General features: G+C 52.0%; 6 protein-coding genes across 6 annotated transcripts; 3 read left to right on the top strand and 3 right to left on the bottom strand.

The window, feature by feature from the left end:
• Positions 1-162: 162 nt before the first annotated feature.
• OT_ostta19g00045 (C-5 cytosine methyltransferase) lies at positions 163-2,040 on the top strand (the record flags this gene model as incomplete). Its single annotated transcript, XM_003084317.1, has 1 exon — positions 163-2,040. One exon carries the CDS (start codon positions 163-165, stop codon positions 2,038-2,040), a length of 1,878 nt encoding a protein of 625 aa, XP_003084365.1.
• Positions 2,041-3,141: 1,101 nt separating this feature from the next.
• Positions 3,142-4,917, top strand: OT_ostta19g00610 (Cytidine monophosphate-N-acetylneuraminic acid hydroxylase; the record flags this gene model as incomplete). The annotated part of the gene is made up of 1 exon (XM_003084315.1): positions 3,142-4,917. One exon carries the CDS (start codon positions 3,142-3,144, stop codon positions 4,915-4,917), a length of 1,776 nt encoding a protein of 591 aa, XP_003084363.1.
• Position 4,918: 1 nt separating this feature from the next.
• Positions 4,919-7,066, bottom strand: OT_ostta19g00600 (Domain of unknown function DUF23; the record flags this gene model as incomplete). The annotated part of the gene is made up of 1 exon (XM_022982661.1): positions 4,919-7,066. One exon carries the CDS (start codon positions 7,064-7,066, stop codon positions 4,919-4,921), a length of 2,148 nt encoding a protein of 715 aa, XP_022841258.1.
• A 1,701-nt stretch (positions 7,067-8,767) lies between these two features.
• OT_ostta19g00590 (unnamed product) lies at positions 8,768-10,099 on the bottom strand (the record flags this gene model as incomplete). The annotated part of the gene is made up of 1 exon (XM_003084312.1): positions 8,768-10,099. One exon carries the CDS (start codon positions 10,097-10,099, stop codon positions 8,768-8,770), a length of 1,332 nt encoding a protein of 443 aa, XP_003084360.1.
• Positions 10,100-12,325: 2,226 nt separating this feature from the next.
• OT_ostta19g00580 (unnamed product) lies at positions 12,326-13,468 on the bottom strand (the record flags this gene model as incomplete). The annotated part of the gene is made up of 1 exon (XM_022982654.1): positions 12,326-13,468. The coding sequence occupies one exon, from the start codon at positions 13,466-13,468 to the stop codon at positions 12,326-12,328; it is 1,143 nt and encodes a 380-aa protein (XP_022841257.1).
• Positions 13,469-14,404: 936 nt separating this feature from the next.
• Positions 14,405-15,628, top strand: OT_ostta19g00570 (unnamed product; the record flags this gene model as incomplete). Its single annotated transcript, XM_022982649.1, has 1 exon — positions 14,405-15,628. The coding sequence occupies one exon, from the start codon at positions 14,405-14,407 to the stop codon at positions 15,626-15,628; it is 1,224 nt and encodes a 407-aa protein (XP_022841256.1).
• Positions 15,629-16,103: the final 475 nt, after the last annotated feature.

Below are 16,103 nucleotides of genomic sequence, written 5' to 3'. Positions count from 1 at the left end.
GCGCGCGTCGCGCGCGATAATGGACGACTGTCCATCGCGCCGCGTCGTCGTCGTGGACGTGAATTACTCGCGCGCATCGCGATGTTCGTCGAAGATTCATCGCACGAAACGCCACTTCGCGGCTGACGCGCTCCGTCCTTTGACCTCCACGCTTTCGACGACATGCCCTCCCTGCGCGTCGCCTCGCTCTTCGCGGGCATCGGCGGTTTCGACGTCGGTCTCGAACGCGCGGGCCACCGCGTGGTGTTACAGGTGGAGAAGGACCCGCGGTGCAGACGCGTCTTGAAGCGTCGCTTCCCCGACGTCGCCCTTGTGCGTGACGTCGCGGAAGTTTTACCGCACGCGCTCGACGGCGTCGATCTCCTCGTCGCCGGGTTTCCGTGTAACGATTGTTCGTTTGAAAATCCAACGCGTCCGGGACTGAGATACGGCCACTCGACGCGGCTCGTGCGTCACGTCTTTCGTCTTCTCGCCGAGCGTCGCGTGCCTTGGGTCCTTCTCGAGAACGTCGTCGGGTTATTGCGTTGGCATTTCCGCGGGGAAGAGGACCAACCTCCCGCGATCGAGTACATCGTCTCCGAGTTTGAGCGGCTCGGATACCGTTGGGCGTATCGCGTCGTCGATTTGCTCGCGTTCGGCGTGCCGCACAAACGTCGACGCGTCTTCATCGTCGCGAGCGTTCACGGCGATCCGCGCGACGTCGTGTTGAGTCAAGACACGGATTGTCGAGGTGCGTGCGAGACGTACGTCGCGCGCGCGCGCGAAGTGAGCGGTCGATCGAATGAGCGAACGCAGTGTTACGATTGCTTCAACGCGTCGCGAGACGACGATGATACGTTCGGTACTCGGATACGAACCGCGTGCGTCGATCTCGGGGAAACCAGACGCGCGCCTTTGCTCGACATTTGTCAATGTCTCACGACGTCCAACGGCCGACGGACGTGCGTGATCGCGCGTGAGCACGCAGACGCGACGCCATCGATGCGCGCGCTCGCGATTGAGGACGCCGAACGACTCATGGGATTTGAACCGGGGCACACCGCGCCGTGTGCTCGCACGTCTTCCGTGGACGACGCGGGATTCACGGGTCACGCGACGCACGCGGTGAGCGCGCGGTTTTCGCTTCTCGGCGCCGCGTGCGCGGTGCAGCACAGCGAATGGTTGGGCGAGCGATTGCGCGCGCCGTACGCGACGAAGTTTTTACACCACGCCGCGTCGACGCCGTTCGAGACACCGTGTGCGGTCGACGCACGCCGAGACGGTGTTCAGAGCGATGTGCATCGTCGACAACGCACTGCGCACACGTCGTGGCCGCTCGCCGCATACAACGTCTTCGATTCACTCGACGACGACGACGACGTCTCCGCGAGACGAGCCGCGAGGCGTCGCGCGCCGTCAACGCTCTCGGAATCGCCCATCCTTCGCGCGTTCGTACCGCTCGGAGAGTTTCTGACGCACACGCACGTGCGCGATGAAGTCGATCGAGCGACGCGCGTGGCGTACAGAAAACGTTTACGCGAGAGCGGACACGACGACGTCGACGATCTCGTGCGCGTCGCCCTGGATGACGACCCGCGCGGTCGAGGTGTCGATTCGCGACGTGACGACGAGAACGCACCGCGTTCGGGCGAACGCGATGCGTCGAATCACCGACGCGCGGTCGAGTGGTCGATGCGAAAAGTCGCGTCGTGCGGCGCGTGCGCGCGGTGTCGTCGGAGCGACAAAGCCACTTCGCGCGCGCCGTCTCGCAGTGGACCGAGAGATAAAAATTCCACGGCGGATGCATCGTCAACGTGCGTGCGAGTGCGCGTCATCGCCCCACTCGCGCGCGCCGGACACGTCGGCGCCGCGTTGGCGATGACGGGGCGCCGAGCCGTCGGGCGGCGAGTGCGCGTTTTTTGGGAGCTAGACGGTGCGTTTTTCCCAGGGACGCTCGCGGCGTTCGACGCGCGCGCGTACGCGTACAGGATCGAATACGACGACGGCGACGTCGAAACGTCGTTCGAGCCTTGGCGCGAGGTTGTGTCGCTCGTCAAGTGAGATTCGCTCTTATTAAAGTGAGACGAGCGCAAAAAGAGTCATCAAACCTGTGAGTATCAGCTTCTTCACGTTCGTGTAAAACCGTGCTGCCGATACTGAATCTTAGTTTCCGTTTCCATCGTGATACGCTTATCGGCGTGGAGTCGAATGGCTTGGGAAGAGAATCTTCACCTAAAGCACGCTGATCGGGATGAAAGGGTTCCACAGAATCATCGAGGCTGACGTCAAATGTGATCCGCTGTATGGGGGACACATTCACTTCTCACAGAGCATGAACTCCAAGGCTTTATCGATGTCAGAAAGCGTCGTCGTGAGAGGGTGCTTGATCATGTAAGCGTCCTTCGGGGTGCACGAAACCCGGACGCGACGCGCGGTGTCTTCGCGCGGCGCTCTTGCTCGAGCGCGAGGCGACGCCCCTCGCGCGGCTCTGGGCCGACGCGTCGCGACCGCTTTCGTGAACGCGCCGCGCGACGGCACTGAACGAGATGCTGGGATGTCAAAACTGCAGTCACTAAATGCATCCTCGACGCCAACGGAACGAACGATTACAACCTACCGCACGGCATCAAGCACGAGGAACCCATTTCTGTCGCTCTTTCCTTGGATTTGGACGACGTTAGTTAGTAATTGAATTTTAGAGTCGGAAAATCTCCAAAACTCTAAAAAATTCTCTAAAATTTGCCAAAATTTTAGAGTTTTAGCAATCTCTTTTTCAGCCTTAAACTATTGAAATTGCCATTCTAAAACTTGTATATGTGCAAACAGTATGAGGTCCTAGGGTACAGCCATTGTGTTTTACCTTGTACAAATTTCGGCAAGTTTTCGCAACACGCGACATGTGTGCGCGGATAACGCGCCGACGAGGAGCGCACCAGGAATACCTGCAGAAAGGAGCGGAGGAAGTTCGTCCCAGTTGGGCGACGCGCTAACAGTTAGTAGAATTTTAGCAATCTCCCTTTCAGCCTGACTCAACAAAAGGTGTGCACAACCAACACGGAAATTAGTACGTATCAGGCCAAGCAGGCCTAGACTGAGCGCGCGCTTCACACTACTTGAAACACCCGGTCGGGCCGACCCTCACAGGAAGCACTCTGTCTTATGATGAAGAAGGAAGTACTCACATTGTCTCCGACTGAGCTACGTGAGTTGAGCGTTGGAATCAACTGCATCTCAAAATCCGGTTTTTCGTTGCTTGTATTGAAGCGAGGAGACGGTACTTTGCAAGCTTGCGAAAATCTGTGCAAACACCAGGGCGGTAAGTTCGCACCGAGCACTGATATCGAAGACATGGGCACAAACATTGCAAAGTGTACCCGGCATCATTGGAAACTTGACTGTGAAACACTTGAATACGTCAACCCCCCTGAGGTGCACAAACAAGAGCCGCTCCACATCAAATATGGACGAGATGGTTCGGCCACATTTCTGAAGGAAGTCGCTGAGTTGCCATGGAGAGAAGGACTACCGCGTGCTAAGCTCGACTCCAATGAGCTGACAGTTACTTACCTGTCGCATGCGTGCTTAGAATTTAAGCTCGGGCGGCACGTGATTGTTAGCGACCCCTGGCTTATTGGTCCAGCTTTCTTGAGAGGTTGGTGGTTGAAGCATCAACCGCCAGAAAATGCGATTGAACGAGTGTGCAATGCTGATGCTATCTGGATAAGCCATGGTCACAGTGATCATCTGAATATACATACTCTTCGCCTAGTTGCAGCTCGGCGGCCTGATATCCCCATTTTTGTTGGAGAGTTAAATGAGCCAATAATACCACAAGACGTTATGGAAGACATCGGCCTGACCAATGTGAATATTATTCCAACAGGTAAATGGTACTATCTCGATGAAAACTCAAGATTCATGATAAACACTGACGACACACTACCTGAAGTGGATACGTGGGTGATAATGGAGCACAAGGGCCATCGGATTATCAACTTCGTCGATTGTAGTGCTCCATCTGCATTTAATGTTCCAGATGAGCAGGTTGATGTCATTCTAACTGATTTCGCTTCCGGCGCATCTGGTTTCCCTAGCTGCTTTGCTGACATGTACGGAAGTGAGAAAGTTTTACAGCTTGCAAATGAGAAACGTAGACTATTCCTACGAAAACTCGGGGATCTCGCCAGACGTACAAGAGCAAAAGCTTACATACCAATGGCTGGTTACTTCACTCCGTCGCATCCTTCTGACTCTGATGTTCTAAAGTTGAACAGGCAAAATTCACCAGAAGAGGCTGTGACGTTTTTGAAAAAGACACACCCGCACATGAAGGCATGGATTCCGTTTCCTGGCGGACGATTTGATTTGTGCAGTCTTGAAGGCGATGAAGCACCAGATGAGAGCTCGTATACATGTAAGAGTTGGCAGTTCTCATCGTACACATCGCAGATAGAGTCTGTTGCCGAGCGTGCAATGGTCACACGCGAACAACTACAGCAGTACTTCGATTGGGTGGGTTTTGCAGACTACGATCTTGTTTTACACGTCGTCGAGATGGATGAGAAACTTGAGAGCATCGTACGGGAATTTTTCATTGATTTCGATTCAAAAAAGCCGAAAGTCGTGACATTTAAGCCACGACTGGGAAAATACTTGCGCATGCGTGTTCGTTCCACATCCTTCCGCTATGTTCTACATACAGGTTCTACCTGGGATGACCTCCTGATAGGATTTCAAGCCAGAATAAGCGTGTCACCGGATGTTTATCATTTTAAGTTTTACAACCATTTTTCGAATCTCTTACCACGAAATAAACCACAATTCAAGCTATCAGAAACTACTATCGAGCGCCAACAACAGAAAATCTCAAAATTTAACTCCTTGCTAGTATATGCTTTCATTCTGGTCATGGCAGTTATCCATGCCATGCTCAGGTAAGCTAATCGAACTGGAATTGACATCTGTTGTCGTAACCCTCCATCCAGAAATGTATGAAACTGTCTTGTGGCAAGTGAGGTATACACGATGCATTAGTATTGTTGTTGAGGTAAAACGTGGCATTCCAGTCTTGACGCTGTTCAATCGCTCGAACGACAACGTCGTACTTTTGCGAAGGCCACGAGAACTTCCCACCAGTCAACGAGCCGGGTGATGGACTCTCGGACAAAAGATGCATTCTCTGCCGGAGTCTACGTACAGCTGTGGCCGCTGCAACTGTAGGTCCATCGACAATGGGTGTACACATTTGATGAACTGCAAAATCTTCGCGCAGGCTATCCATTTCATACGTGAGATGCATACCCCGCATGCTCTTGAGCAAGAACTCTTCAAAGCTGCGACTGAAATGATGATTGAGCTGAAATTCTGCACTCTTTGGACGAAGCCATTGACTATTGTACAGCGTTTTCGTGGGATCACAGCTGGTAATGTCTGTCAGAGAGTTCTCTAGAACACAATAATAACCATCGTTGTAGTCCATATAGTGTGCATTCTTTATATCCATCACAGGCGCAATTGAACCAGGAGTAATCCCACGGACTATCGTTTTGATATTCCTTTCACTTGGATGGCGATCACAGAGCTTGTATGGCTCAAACGCATCTATCGCCTTCGGTTTCAAAAAGTGTTCGCTATAGTGAACGATACGCCATAGGATACCTAGACCTCCAATATGTAAGTTGTCACGAATTAGTGGCTGCTCAAGATAGTCCAGAAGGGATCGACCATTGATAGATACTACAACTTCGTCGACATCGAGCATAGCTAGCCATTTTGCACGATGAGCATAAAGGTCGTAACACCTCTTTTTCAAGCAGTTTTCACCACTTATGGCGAATAGACTCTCGTAATCTGACCTGTTGAGCCCGTACTCATCAGCGAGGGAGAAATTATTCATAACATCCTTGTAATAGTTTTGGACTGTAACGAGTCCTCGCTGGATAAGAGGTTCCACAGCCTCAAAGAATTGATCTCGCATACCTGACGGCGAAATATCATTGTTGTTCATGATAATAAAATGCTCGATCCCCGCCACATGATTCCAAAGCACCCAAGATTGAAGCAGGTGGGCATCCATTCGTGCCATGGCACACGCAACAAGTCCCCATTCTTTCTGCTCAGTGGTACCCACTGAGTCGGTAACACTGGATAGAAAAAAGCTGGATACGTCCATTCGAAGGTTAAGTGTACTGATAAATACGAGACAAATAGTGGCACCGGTAAAGTAAGGTCGTATCTCAGCAACCATCGTATTTTCAGCGTACATGATTGAAGCGATAACTGTTATCAAGCATCCGGTAAATGATGTGATAGTCATTGCATCACCAAACAGAAGCACGCCTGCAGAGACTATGCATATCATTTTCAGACAACCTAACACTTGAAAACCTAACGCATCGATTCTACTGATGACAAGTGTACCAGAGAAATTGACGAGGCAGGCAACACAACACGAGATGATAACACACAAGCACTTCAACGGGTCAGCAATATCTGCAAACGTTTGAGTGTCAACTTCACCAGATGCAAGGGCCCAAATGAGAAGAAAGCATCCGGCAGAGCGCGTCCAGTTCAACAGAAATTGAGCGGTGCTCAGCTCCTTTTGATATTGAGCACACCATACCTGTGCCAAAGAAGCTGCTGGTATAGCTCCAACCAACGCAAATGCTCCGACAAAGTTAGTTCTCACGCTTAAATCCGGCGCAGTGACCAACGCGCAGCCATAGACGATAAGTCCGAGTGCGATCACTCGACGTTTTCCTGTGATCTCTCGGTACATACAAAATTTGAGCAGAACAGTACATGGGGTCACAAGCAAACGCGAAACTTGATAGAGTGACAAAGAGTTGTATGCTAGTGATACTTGAGAAAGATACACGAAAGTAGCGTGAACTAACCCAAGTTTTAGCTCGCCAGCGATGCCAAGATATTTCGAATCGAACGAACACCACCAGCTTAGCACATACACTATGCAATATGTACTTAGAAAGTGCACGGAAGTCAACAGTGCGACCTGACTCGCAAGGGCTAAGCGCTCGAATAAAAACTTATTGATCGTCACTTGCAGTAGAGATACGACCACGGACATAGTACAGTACAGACTTGTGGTAGCACGTGAGGAAAGCGCCCGCATCGATAACCGAGATCGCTATTTAGCCTAAACTCTCTGGCTCAAACGGACTGAAGCGGTATGCCAACTTCTTGGTTTCAAAGATAACCGCGAGCCACCTCGCCAACACCACCGAGTGGATTCCAAACGACTGAAGTGCGAGGCCTCGAGGTGCACGAAAGGGAAGCGTGCGATTCGCAGCAAACCTAGGCTGGTGGTATCACGTAAGGGTGGGGCAAATTTTACCTGCAAGATGCAAGTGCAAAATTGCAGATGCAAAGTGCAGCAGTTGGATTTTGATCCAGCTACCCTCAGCCAATGGCTATATTGAGTTTCACTACCCAGTGTTTTCGCAATTCAGGAATGCAACTGCGAAGGGCCTGGCGCCCGGCGAGCTACCTCGCCAACACTATCGAATGAATGCCAAAAGACTGAGGTTCGAGGCCTCGAGGTGCGCGAGAGAAAAGCCTTTCGCGTGCGATTACTTGCTGATGCGTTGTTCGTCTTCACACGCCTCGTCCCCGCGTGGTCGAGTCGAACACGTGGCGTCGCACGTGCGACGCACTCGCGCGTGTCGTCGATGTCTAGCAAATGCTTTTCATATACTGTTATTCCTTATTTAGTAGTATCTCTGAAGTCGTAAAGGACGGCGAGTCTACCCATATACCTCAGATAGATAATCTCTATTAGAGATTGGGCCATCTCGTCACCCATTGGTGTTTTACCTGTACAAATTTCGGCAAGTTTTCGCAACACGCGACATGTGTGCGCGGATAACGCGCCGACGAGGCAGGGAGGACGTGCGTCGCGATGATCAGTTGTAGATACACGCATGTTACATCAGATTCATCCAGTTTCTGTGGCATACGACGGACATAGCGACGTCCTCACGCAGTTCCTCGCGCTCTGGTACTCCACCCCAAGCTCTCAAGAAACCACGTCTAAACCCTACCTAAACCCTACCTAAACCCTACATAGGGTTTAGGTGTCTATTTCTCGCGAGTGTTCTACGCGCACAAGCGCTCGACGTGTCACTTTCATCCGCGTTACGGGCTTCAGAAAGGGCTTCGAACGCCTTGTGGTGTTCATCGTATCCACTTAACTGTGGTGTCAGCGTGTATTGCACGTGCTGTGCATGTGTCATCAACCCTAACTAGGGTTTGGTTAGGGTTTATCTAGGGTTTAGGCAGGAGTCAAGGTGTCTCCTCACGGCTCTGTCAGAGTGAGGTTGTTCTGCCTATTACATTCGACTGCGCGATTTCTCCTCGCTAGAACGTCAATGATCCGATAGTGTGTGATGGATACTACGTGTGGCGAAGCATGCGCACGTCCTCCCTGCCTCGTCGGCGCGTTATCCGCGCACACATGTCGCGTGTTGCGAAAACTTGCCGAAATTTGTACAAGGTAAAACACAAGTTGGAGTACCCCGATCATACTGTTTACCCATACATAACGTGACCGATTATGACTCTACCCTAACTAGGGTTTGGTTAGGGTTTATCTAGGGTTTAGGCAGGAGTCAAGGTGTCTCCTCACGGCTCTGTCAGAGTGAGGTTGTTCTGCCTATTACAAAATCTCCAAAACTCTAAAAAATTCTCTAAAATTTGCCAAAATTTTAGAGTTTTAGCAATCTCTTTTTCAGCCTCAAGAAAAGGTGTGCACAACCAACCCGGAGATTAGTCAAAATCCAAATTTTGCCCCGAGGCAAAATTTCGTTCGGGCGAGGCGATATTTGCCCAATTTCGCCTCGCGAAATCGGGAAAAGTGAAATTTGAAGTGAAATTTTGAGCGAAATTCGGAAATCTTCTTGGCATCGTTGCGACGACAGCCGTCGCGGTAAGTAAAGAGGGCTGGAAGTATCTTGCGCGCGAAAAAGCTCTCCAATAGAACAAATTTCTCATCATTCCTAGGTTTCTCTAGCCAACTTATGAAAGCCTTCGCGTCGAGTTCTGAAGATTTGACTTCATGCGCATACTCAATCACCAACGCACTCGTGACTACTCGGTGCACCAATTTCAAAAACTGAAATGACCGATGAAGATCAGCACCATTAGATAGGATCTCCACAATCTTCTCCGACCCGAATAGTTTTGAACTCATGATAAAGTTTTTACCGAGTAGAACTACCATAAATTTTGAGCAAGCTCTGATGTACATGGCTTCCTCGTGACCGAGCGGCATGAGCGCGTGGACTCGCTCGCTACAATGGACCTCAGTCAGCGCCGCGCCCAAGTCGTTGAGGATCATGACCCATTCACGCACCCACGGTTCATCAGGCTCACAAAAGCCTCGTACGTTACCGTCTTTCAGCGCTTGATTGGTGAGCGCTCTCTTGTTGCAAGAGAGACCCGGATTGTAAGGCTCCACCGGAAGAGGAATGTACTCAATCCACTCATCCATCGGTGAACCGATGCGGTGAGAATCACCAGAAATTACCCCCAAGACATCATCTTCCGACGCATGGCGATCTACAACGTCAGTTACATACGTTTCAATCACTTCATTATTCGGACCTGTGCTTAAAACCGAAGATCGAGACGCATCTTCATTCAACCATCTCGGCGTCGCTGTCGTGGTTCTAAACCTTGTCTTCACCGACTCGGAGTCATAGGCCGCTTTTGCTTTGACTTCCGCGGTTGAAACTAGTTTCACTTGACCCATGCAATCGTCACACGTTTGCGCTTTCATTGCAAATGTCTTTTTGCATTCTGGACACCATTTACGCACCGCACTCATCTTGGAACCGGTCGCCGTCGCCGCCGCCGCCGTCGCGTCGCCATCATCCACTTGGCCCTCAGATTCATCTCTTGAAAACAATCTCTTGGTCGATATCCCGCTGCCCGACAAAGCGACTTGATCCATATATTCGATTTGTGCAATTCGAATACATTTCGAGGCTAGCACTTCTCGACTCTTTTTGAGAATGTCCAGTTCAGACAAATCACCGCCGCTTGCTTGAGAGCTTGCGACAAGTATGTCACTTGGAACCTTGTTCAGTGGTTTCCAAAGCATCGGTGAATGCTCCACTTCGCCTTGTAAATACCTAGGGCTTTGTTCACCACTCGGCGTTTAAAAAACCGCGCAGAATCGACTGATGATGTGTTCGGTGCCGTCAAGCCTCGCATGTTTGTCCCCACCGTAGTCGCCCTTTGCCACGTTGTCCCACCCGATGACGATATCAACTTTGCGTGGAATCAACTTGCTCGCAACCAGATTCGACACCTCTGAGAATTTTCGCTTCAATCCGGACGGCGAGAACGCACCTGGGATCACCGATGAAACCAATCGCACAGCGCGCTTCGACTGCGTCTTCGCTGCAATGAACAAACCAACTACTTTTCCAAATCCAAAGGAGGCGTGGTCGTGTGCGCCTTTATAAATCGCTGCTATCGCGAGCGCTGTATTTAAGTTACGACGTTTGACCATCCTTTCATCGTTAACATTCGGATGCGCGATCAATCGCTCCATGAGAGACGTGATGATGCGCACCAAAGTCTGCGGCCGAGCGCCCACCCGCAATCACATCAATTTGCACCTTAACGCGCGTTGCGACGTCGAATCGCGACGAAAATCGCTCAAATTTAGAGAGGAAAGTGAAAAAACGTCGACGAATCGATCCGCGGCGTGAACTCGCGCCGTGTTTTCTAAACCCTAGAAAATAGGGTTTACGGTCAACATTGCTCGCCCCAGCGTCGCGTCTCCTTACGACGCCGCGACGCGCGCGCCCGCGCGATCGGCAGACGAAACCGTTCGCGTCCGCGTCCGCGCTCGCGCTCGCGCTCGCGCTCGCGCCGTCGTCGCGCGCGGGTCCAGAAAATCAGCTCTCCAACGCATCGCGACTCGTCGCGTCAACGAGGGGTCTTCGACGGGTCGTGACTCGCGTTTCTCTCGCGTACCCCCTCGCCGGGTTTTTAGAGCCCCCAAAAGAGGTCGATTCACGACTCGTCGTGTGCGCCGTGTCAAAATCCATATACTGCGGGAGGGTCACCGACCCTCGAGTTACACTCTTCGGGTATGGTGACAATACCTTCATTTAATCGATCATGTACAAGTAAAGTTTTCCCAACACAGCCATGTGCACATATGCAAAACTTGCACGTGCACGCATGAATTTCTCCCATCCCTAAACAGTGACGACGCAGTTGGGTCAAGGGTCGAGATCGCCCCAAGGCGTCCAAAAGTCGAGCACAAATGGACAAAGCACACACAAGGCCCATACTTATTACTATTTTCAACCGCAAGCACAACGGCTGGTATTCGTTTAGGAATTGTGCTCTACGTTACAAGTGTTTTTTTATTCTGCTTCTCTCTCTCACGCTGTTTGTCTTGACGTCGTCCACTGCCAGGGAAAACAACATCGCCCTAGTCGACGATAAGCTAGCCCCGGGTATAGAGCACGCATTTTATATCAATTTACATCACAGGTCAGATAGACGCAAACGGATCGAGTATGAGTTACAGCAAGCGAATATTAGTTTCACCCGAATCGAAGCAGTTGATGGTCGTGTAAATTCTTTGGTAAACGAGTGCTGGCTAGGCGCTGGAAATTTTACGCCTTTGCCAGTCCAGCAAGGGAATAATCTTCTGGACGTGTCTCGACGCGGTATGTCGCCCAGAAGCCGTCGCCATCGCACGAGACACTGGTCGATACGACAGACGACGTTGGAAAGGGGAAAACCCGCTCGTAATCACGGAGAGGGACGACGGCGAGCTCGTCATCGTCCTCAATTGTCAAGGCCATCGCCCACCTTCTCGCGTTGTTCCCGTCCGTTTCATTCGCCCATTACGGCGCCTCGCAGTTTGCACGCGTGGACATGACGCCGTGTACACGGTTCTTTCACCACGTCGTACGAAAGCACGTAACTCGCACGTCGTAGTCGGCGAAACGCCGCGCACTGGAGAAGACAGAGACGCACGCGTGGTCGGAGCTCCAAGGTAAAACACAAGTTGGAGTACCCCCCCCCCCCCCCCCCCCCGCATACTGTTTGTTCATACATGGAATGACTGGTCATGACTCATCAAGAAAAGGTGTGCACAACCTACCCCGAGATTAGTCAAAATCCGCAAAATTTGAAGTGAAATTTTTTGGTGGTTCATGACTCGTGACGTCGAGGGGGTCAGTATCGTCCCGGATTTTGACTCGTTCAGAGCATGATGAGTGAGGTTTCAATGACCGTTCATGACTCAAGGGGGCGGTATATGGGTAAACAGTGTGATTGAAGTTTACACGTCTATTCTCTACTTGTGCAATTTTGCAGCACCTCCTCCCCCTGATTGACGCTTTTTTTTCGCTCGTTCAAGCGCGCCTTTCCCTCTTTGCAGCGTATCATCATTGAGTTCGGATCTCTTTTCGTGTTCTATGCGTGGCAAGTTCCCCGTCGGCGAAGCAAACATGTGTATACCAACACCAATCTGAGAGTTGTCAGTAGGCGTGACATGTGTGTTCTCACCACGAGCGTCCTCGTCCTTCTCCTTCAAGAGTACTTCTTCCACGAGTTTGTTGGCGGCTTGATAATGCAGCAGTGCTTTTCGTTGAGCGTTGGGATCGCGTATCTTCTCGACGTTCATGACGTTTGCTCTGACATCATGTAGTTGTTGTGAGATTCTCATGATGGTCGCGACCGAGTTGACGCCTGAGCTGCTCGTGCTCTTTCCCAATTTCTCGATGTCTTCATCTGACATGCGACGATTGCCTGGAGCGCGGAGATCGAGAGGTTCAGACTTCACATTCTGATTAAGGTCCAATGCGCCTAGTGTATATGCCTCACTCGCCTGTGACATGGCGTGTAACTTGGCGAAACAAAGTTCATCGTTCATGCCAAGTGTGCAGTTACATGTCACGAGCTGATGCAACCGCTGCAGCGCGCAACATCGAAGGAGGTGAAGATTGGCGACTTTGTACACTTGAACATCGGCGGAGTTCTTATCGGTTATCGTAACCACTGTTGATTCCATGATGTCTTTGCGCTCGGTGGGGCAGTACGTCAAACATGTATCCGTCAACTTGAACTCCACGTTCTTACCCGCCTGTTGTCGACCGTACTCCTGAAGCATCTTGAGATATTTAGAGCGGACGTAATCGGGCAAACGTAAGTTACTCACGTGTTCTCGTGCGACGAATTGGTTCAGCGCGACATCCAGTAGAAAAGAGCACAACCAATCCATGCGGCGCTGCTTTAACCATCTACTGTTGTCCTCTTCACGTGCGAGACTCTTGATGAAATTGTGGTAAGATTCTGCGGTGGAGGTGGTATCAATGCCATATTTGCCGCATGTACGGAAGACTTTAGCCCATAATCTGTAAGTGTGTAACCACTGACGCTCGAAATATTTTCCATACTCCCTGACTGTGGCATCGTCGCACATCTTGCAGAACTCCATGAAGGTGTTGATTTTTCTATAGAAGTTGTCTAATCCTTCTTCGACGTTGTGGGGTACAAAAGCAATGCCACATGGTTGTATTTGTGTATAATGACCCTACGCTGCTTGTTCCCCTCCCTTTCTTGTAACTAGGAAAAACGCGGAACTCTGTGGCGGCGTCGCACTGCACGCCGCGGCGAAAATCTAGCAACCTCTCCGCCGGGATCACTGCATGCAGCCAATTACTCTTACTCGCGCTTTTCTCGTAAGGCCACTCAACATCACATTGCCAAACGATATCTCGATGTGAGAACAATCCCGCAGGCGGTGTCGATACGAAAAACTTCGGCGGATTGCGCTTGGAATCTCGCACCTTGAAAGCTCGCATGCTCCTGGCGTACTTGGTTTGCCTGGCCCCGGGGCCTTGGCCATTGTCAGAGCGAGCAGTGTCCACGTAAAAAGTCAGCCAGAACCCGTGACATCGCGTAACGCACAGCTCAGAGTCCTTTCCGACGGTTGGAAACGAAAACACCGTCTCGTACTCGTCGACGGGGACGATTCCGAGCGCGTCATCGTCAACCTGGGAGGGCACCATCACCCCTTCCCCGGCATCTTCTGGCCGCGTGTATCACGTCGCGGCCGGGTTTGACGAGTCGTCGCGACTCTCACGTCGCAGCGACGGCGTCCCGCGCCGCGTTGGCGCCGTCTCCCCCCGCCGTCGTCGCGCGGGGAGCCGACGTCTGCCGCGATGGCGACGCAGGGAGCTCGGCGTCTCGTCACAGTCCCTGTCGGTGAGTTATGACTCGTCAAACGTTTCTTGAGTCATGAACGGTCATTGAAACCTCACTCATCATGCTCTGAACGAGTCAAAATCCTATCGTCCCGAATATCGTCGCGCATCTCCCCCGTGGTGAAATTTAAAAACGAAAACTCGTGCCCGACACTCCATCGCGCGCCATGGCGCACGCGCCGCACCCGCACGCCTCAGACGCGGCCGCTCTGGGGTCGGCGCACGTCGCCGTAGACGAAGCGGAGTACGCGGGTGCTCGCGAGTCGCTCGCGTCGCAGGACACTGCCGCGGGCGGGCGGCGGAAGAGCGGCATCCCTCGTGGTCCGAGCTGGACTCCTTTTGAACAACTCGCCGCGCTCGACGCATACTTCAGCGCGTGCGAAGTCGTGCAAGAGAGTAGGGAGGTCGATCGATGGCAACACGCTAACAAGCAGTACCCCCATTACGTTCGGGAGCTCGCCGCGTTGGGTCTGTGGAAACCATCGACGACCGTACACGGCGCGAGGACGCCCGAGGAATCCATCGACGCACGTCGGTGCGAAGAAGTCAACGAACACGGTGTCGTCGGAGCGAACAAGACTGTGTTCGAACGTGGAAAGGCTGTGAAGGCACACGTGCTCAAAGTCGCGCACGTTTTCCGACGTGGTTTCAGAGCGTGCGGAAACCAACAAGGCGAGTCTGGAAAAGCCCGTCAGGACTTTTGGGACAAGCAAGAGACCGAAGCTTTGAAAGAAAAACATTCAGAAGCGACCCTTTGGGTGTTCAGGTACGTGGCGCCAGACTCCCCGTATCTCGATCCCGCTGCGTACAGGACGCTGAAAGAACGGGCGAGACCGGAGTTCGCGCTAAGACACGAAGACAGGTGCACTTCGGCTGCGAACACTGCCAGTCGGTTACAGCAGCGCACAGCGGCGGCGACAGCACGTCGCGAGTCGGTACATCCGATAACCATGGCGCCGGATAAGTCACCTACGCGTGCTATGAGAGAAGAGGCGCTCGAGCGACAGGTCATCGAGGAATTGCGTCGTACCAACGATGTGCTTGAAATGATGATGCGCTTTGTCACGCAAGGTGAACTTCAACTTCCAGCGCGAACGGGTTCGGAGGCGCCTTCCAATGCGCCGGCTGACGAAGGCGAAGCGACTGAGCCGATCGGAGCCGAAAACACGATCAGTGCCGAGAACATTCCCTCGAGCGTCCCACCGGTGACACCTGCAGAGATCATCATGCCTCACGGTACCACTGAGCCGAACGTTCTGTGTGAGGCGAGCGCAGCGTCGCCGGTTCGGAAACGTGCTCGAGAAGAGACATCCGTACTGCAGGTGAATTCGCCGACTCGCCGATCTACACGAGAGCGTCACACTCCGCTACGCTTACAACGCCTGTCATGATGCCCTCTTCAACATGCTCATTCACGTTTTACCGTTACGAGCGTCGACCCCGAAGATCACAGTTTTGTTTTTTTGTATTACATGTTGTCATCATTATCATTCGGTCGTTGTACACTCGACTTACAGTTGCGCTATTTCATTGAGGACTTCGTGTTCCTTGTCATTTCGCAGCGCTTCGAAATGATATTTGAAATGCTTAGTCAGAGCACTCCGCGTTTGATGCATAGTAGGAGGCTGGTGTTTGAGCGGCTCCGGGGCATACGCATAGTTCGCAACGTCGAAGTTGGGACCGTACACGCGGTGCATATCAGCCGCGTTGACTCGACGCCAATCATTAAACTCCTCGCATGGGTCGGGGCGTGTCATGTTGTACAGACATGCGCAGACCTTCACGACACTCTCGCAGTCACCCTCATGGTGTCTCGTCATTGGATGGGCGAGAATTGCAAACTTCTTCTTCATGATACCAAAAACG

This window comes from Ostreococcus tauri, assembly GCF_000214015.3.
Source record: "Ostreococcus tauri WGS project CAID00000000 data, contig chromosome 19, whole genome shotgun sequence".
Taxonomy (NCBI): domain Eukaryota; kingdom Viridiplantae; phylum Chlorophyta; class Mamiellophyceae; order Mamiellales; family Bathycoccaceae; genus Ostreococcus; species Ostreococcus tauri.
Note: the sequence above shows the minus strand (reverse complement) of the source record. Positions and strands in the feature narration are given on the sequence as shown.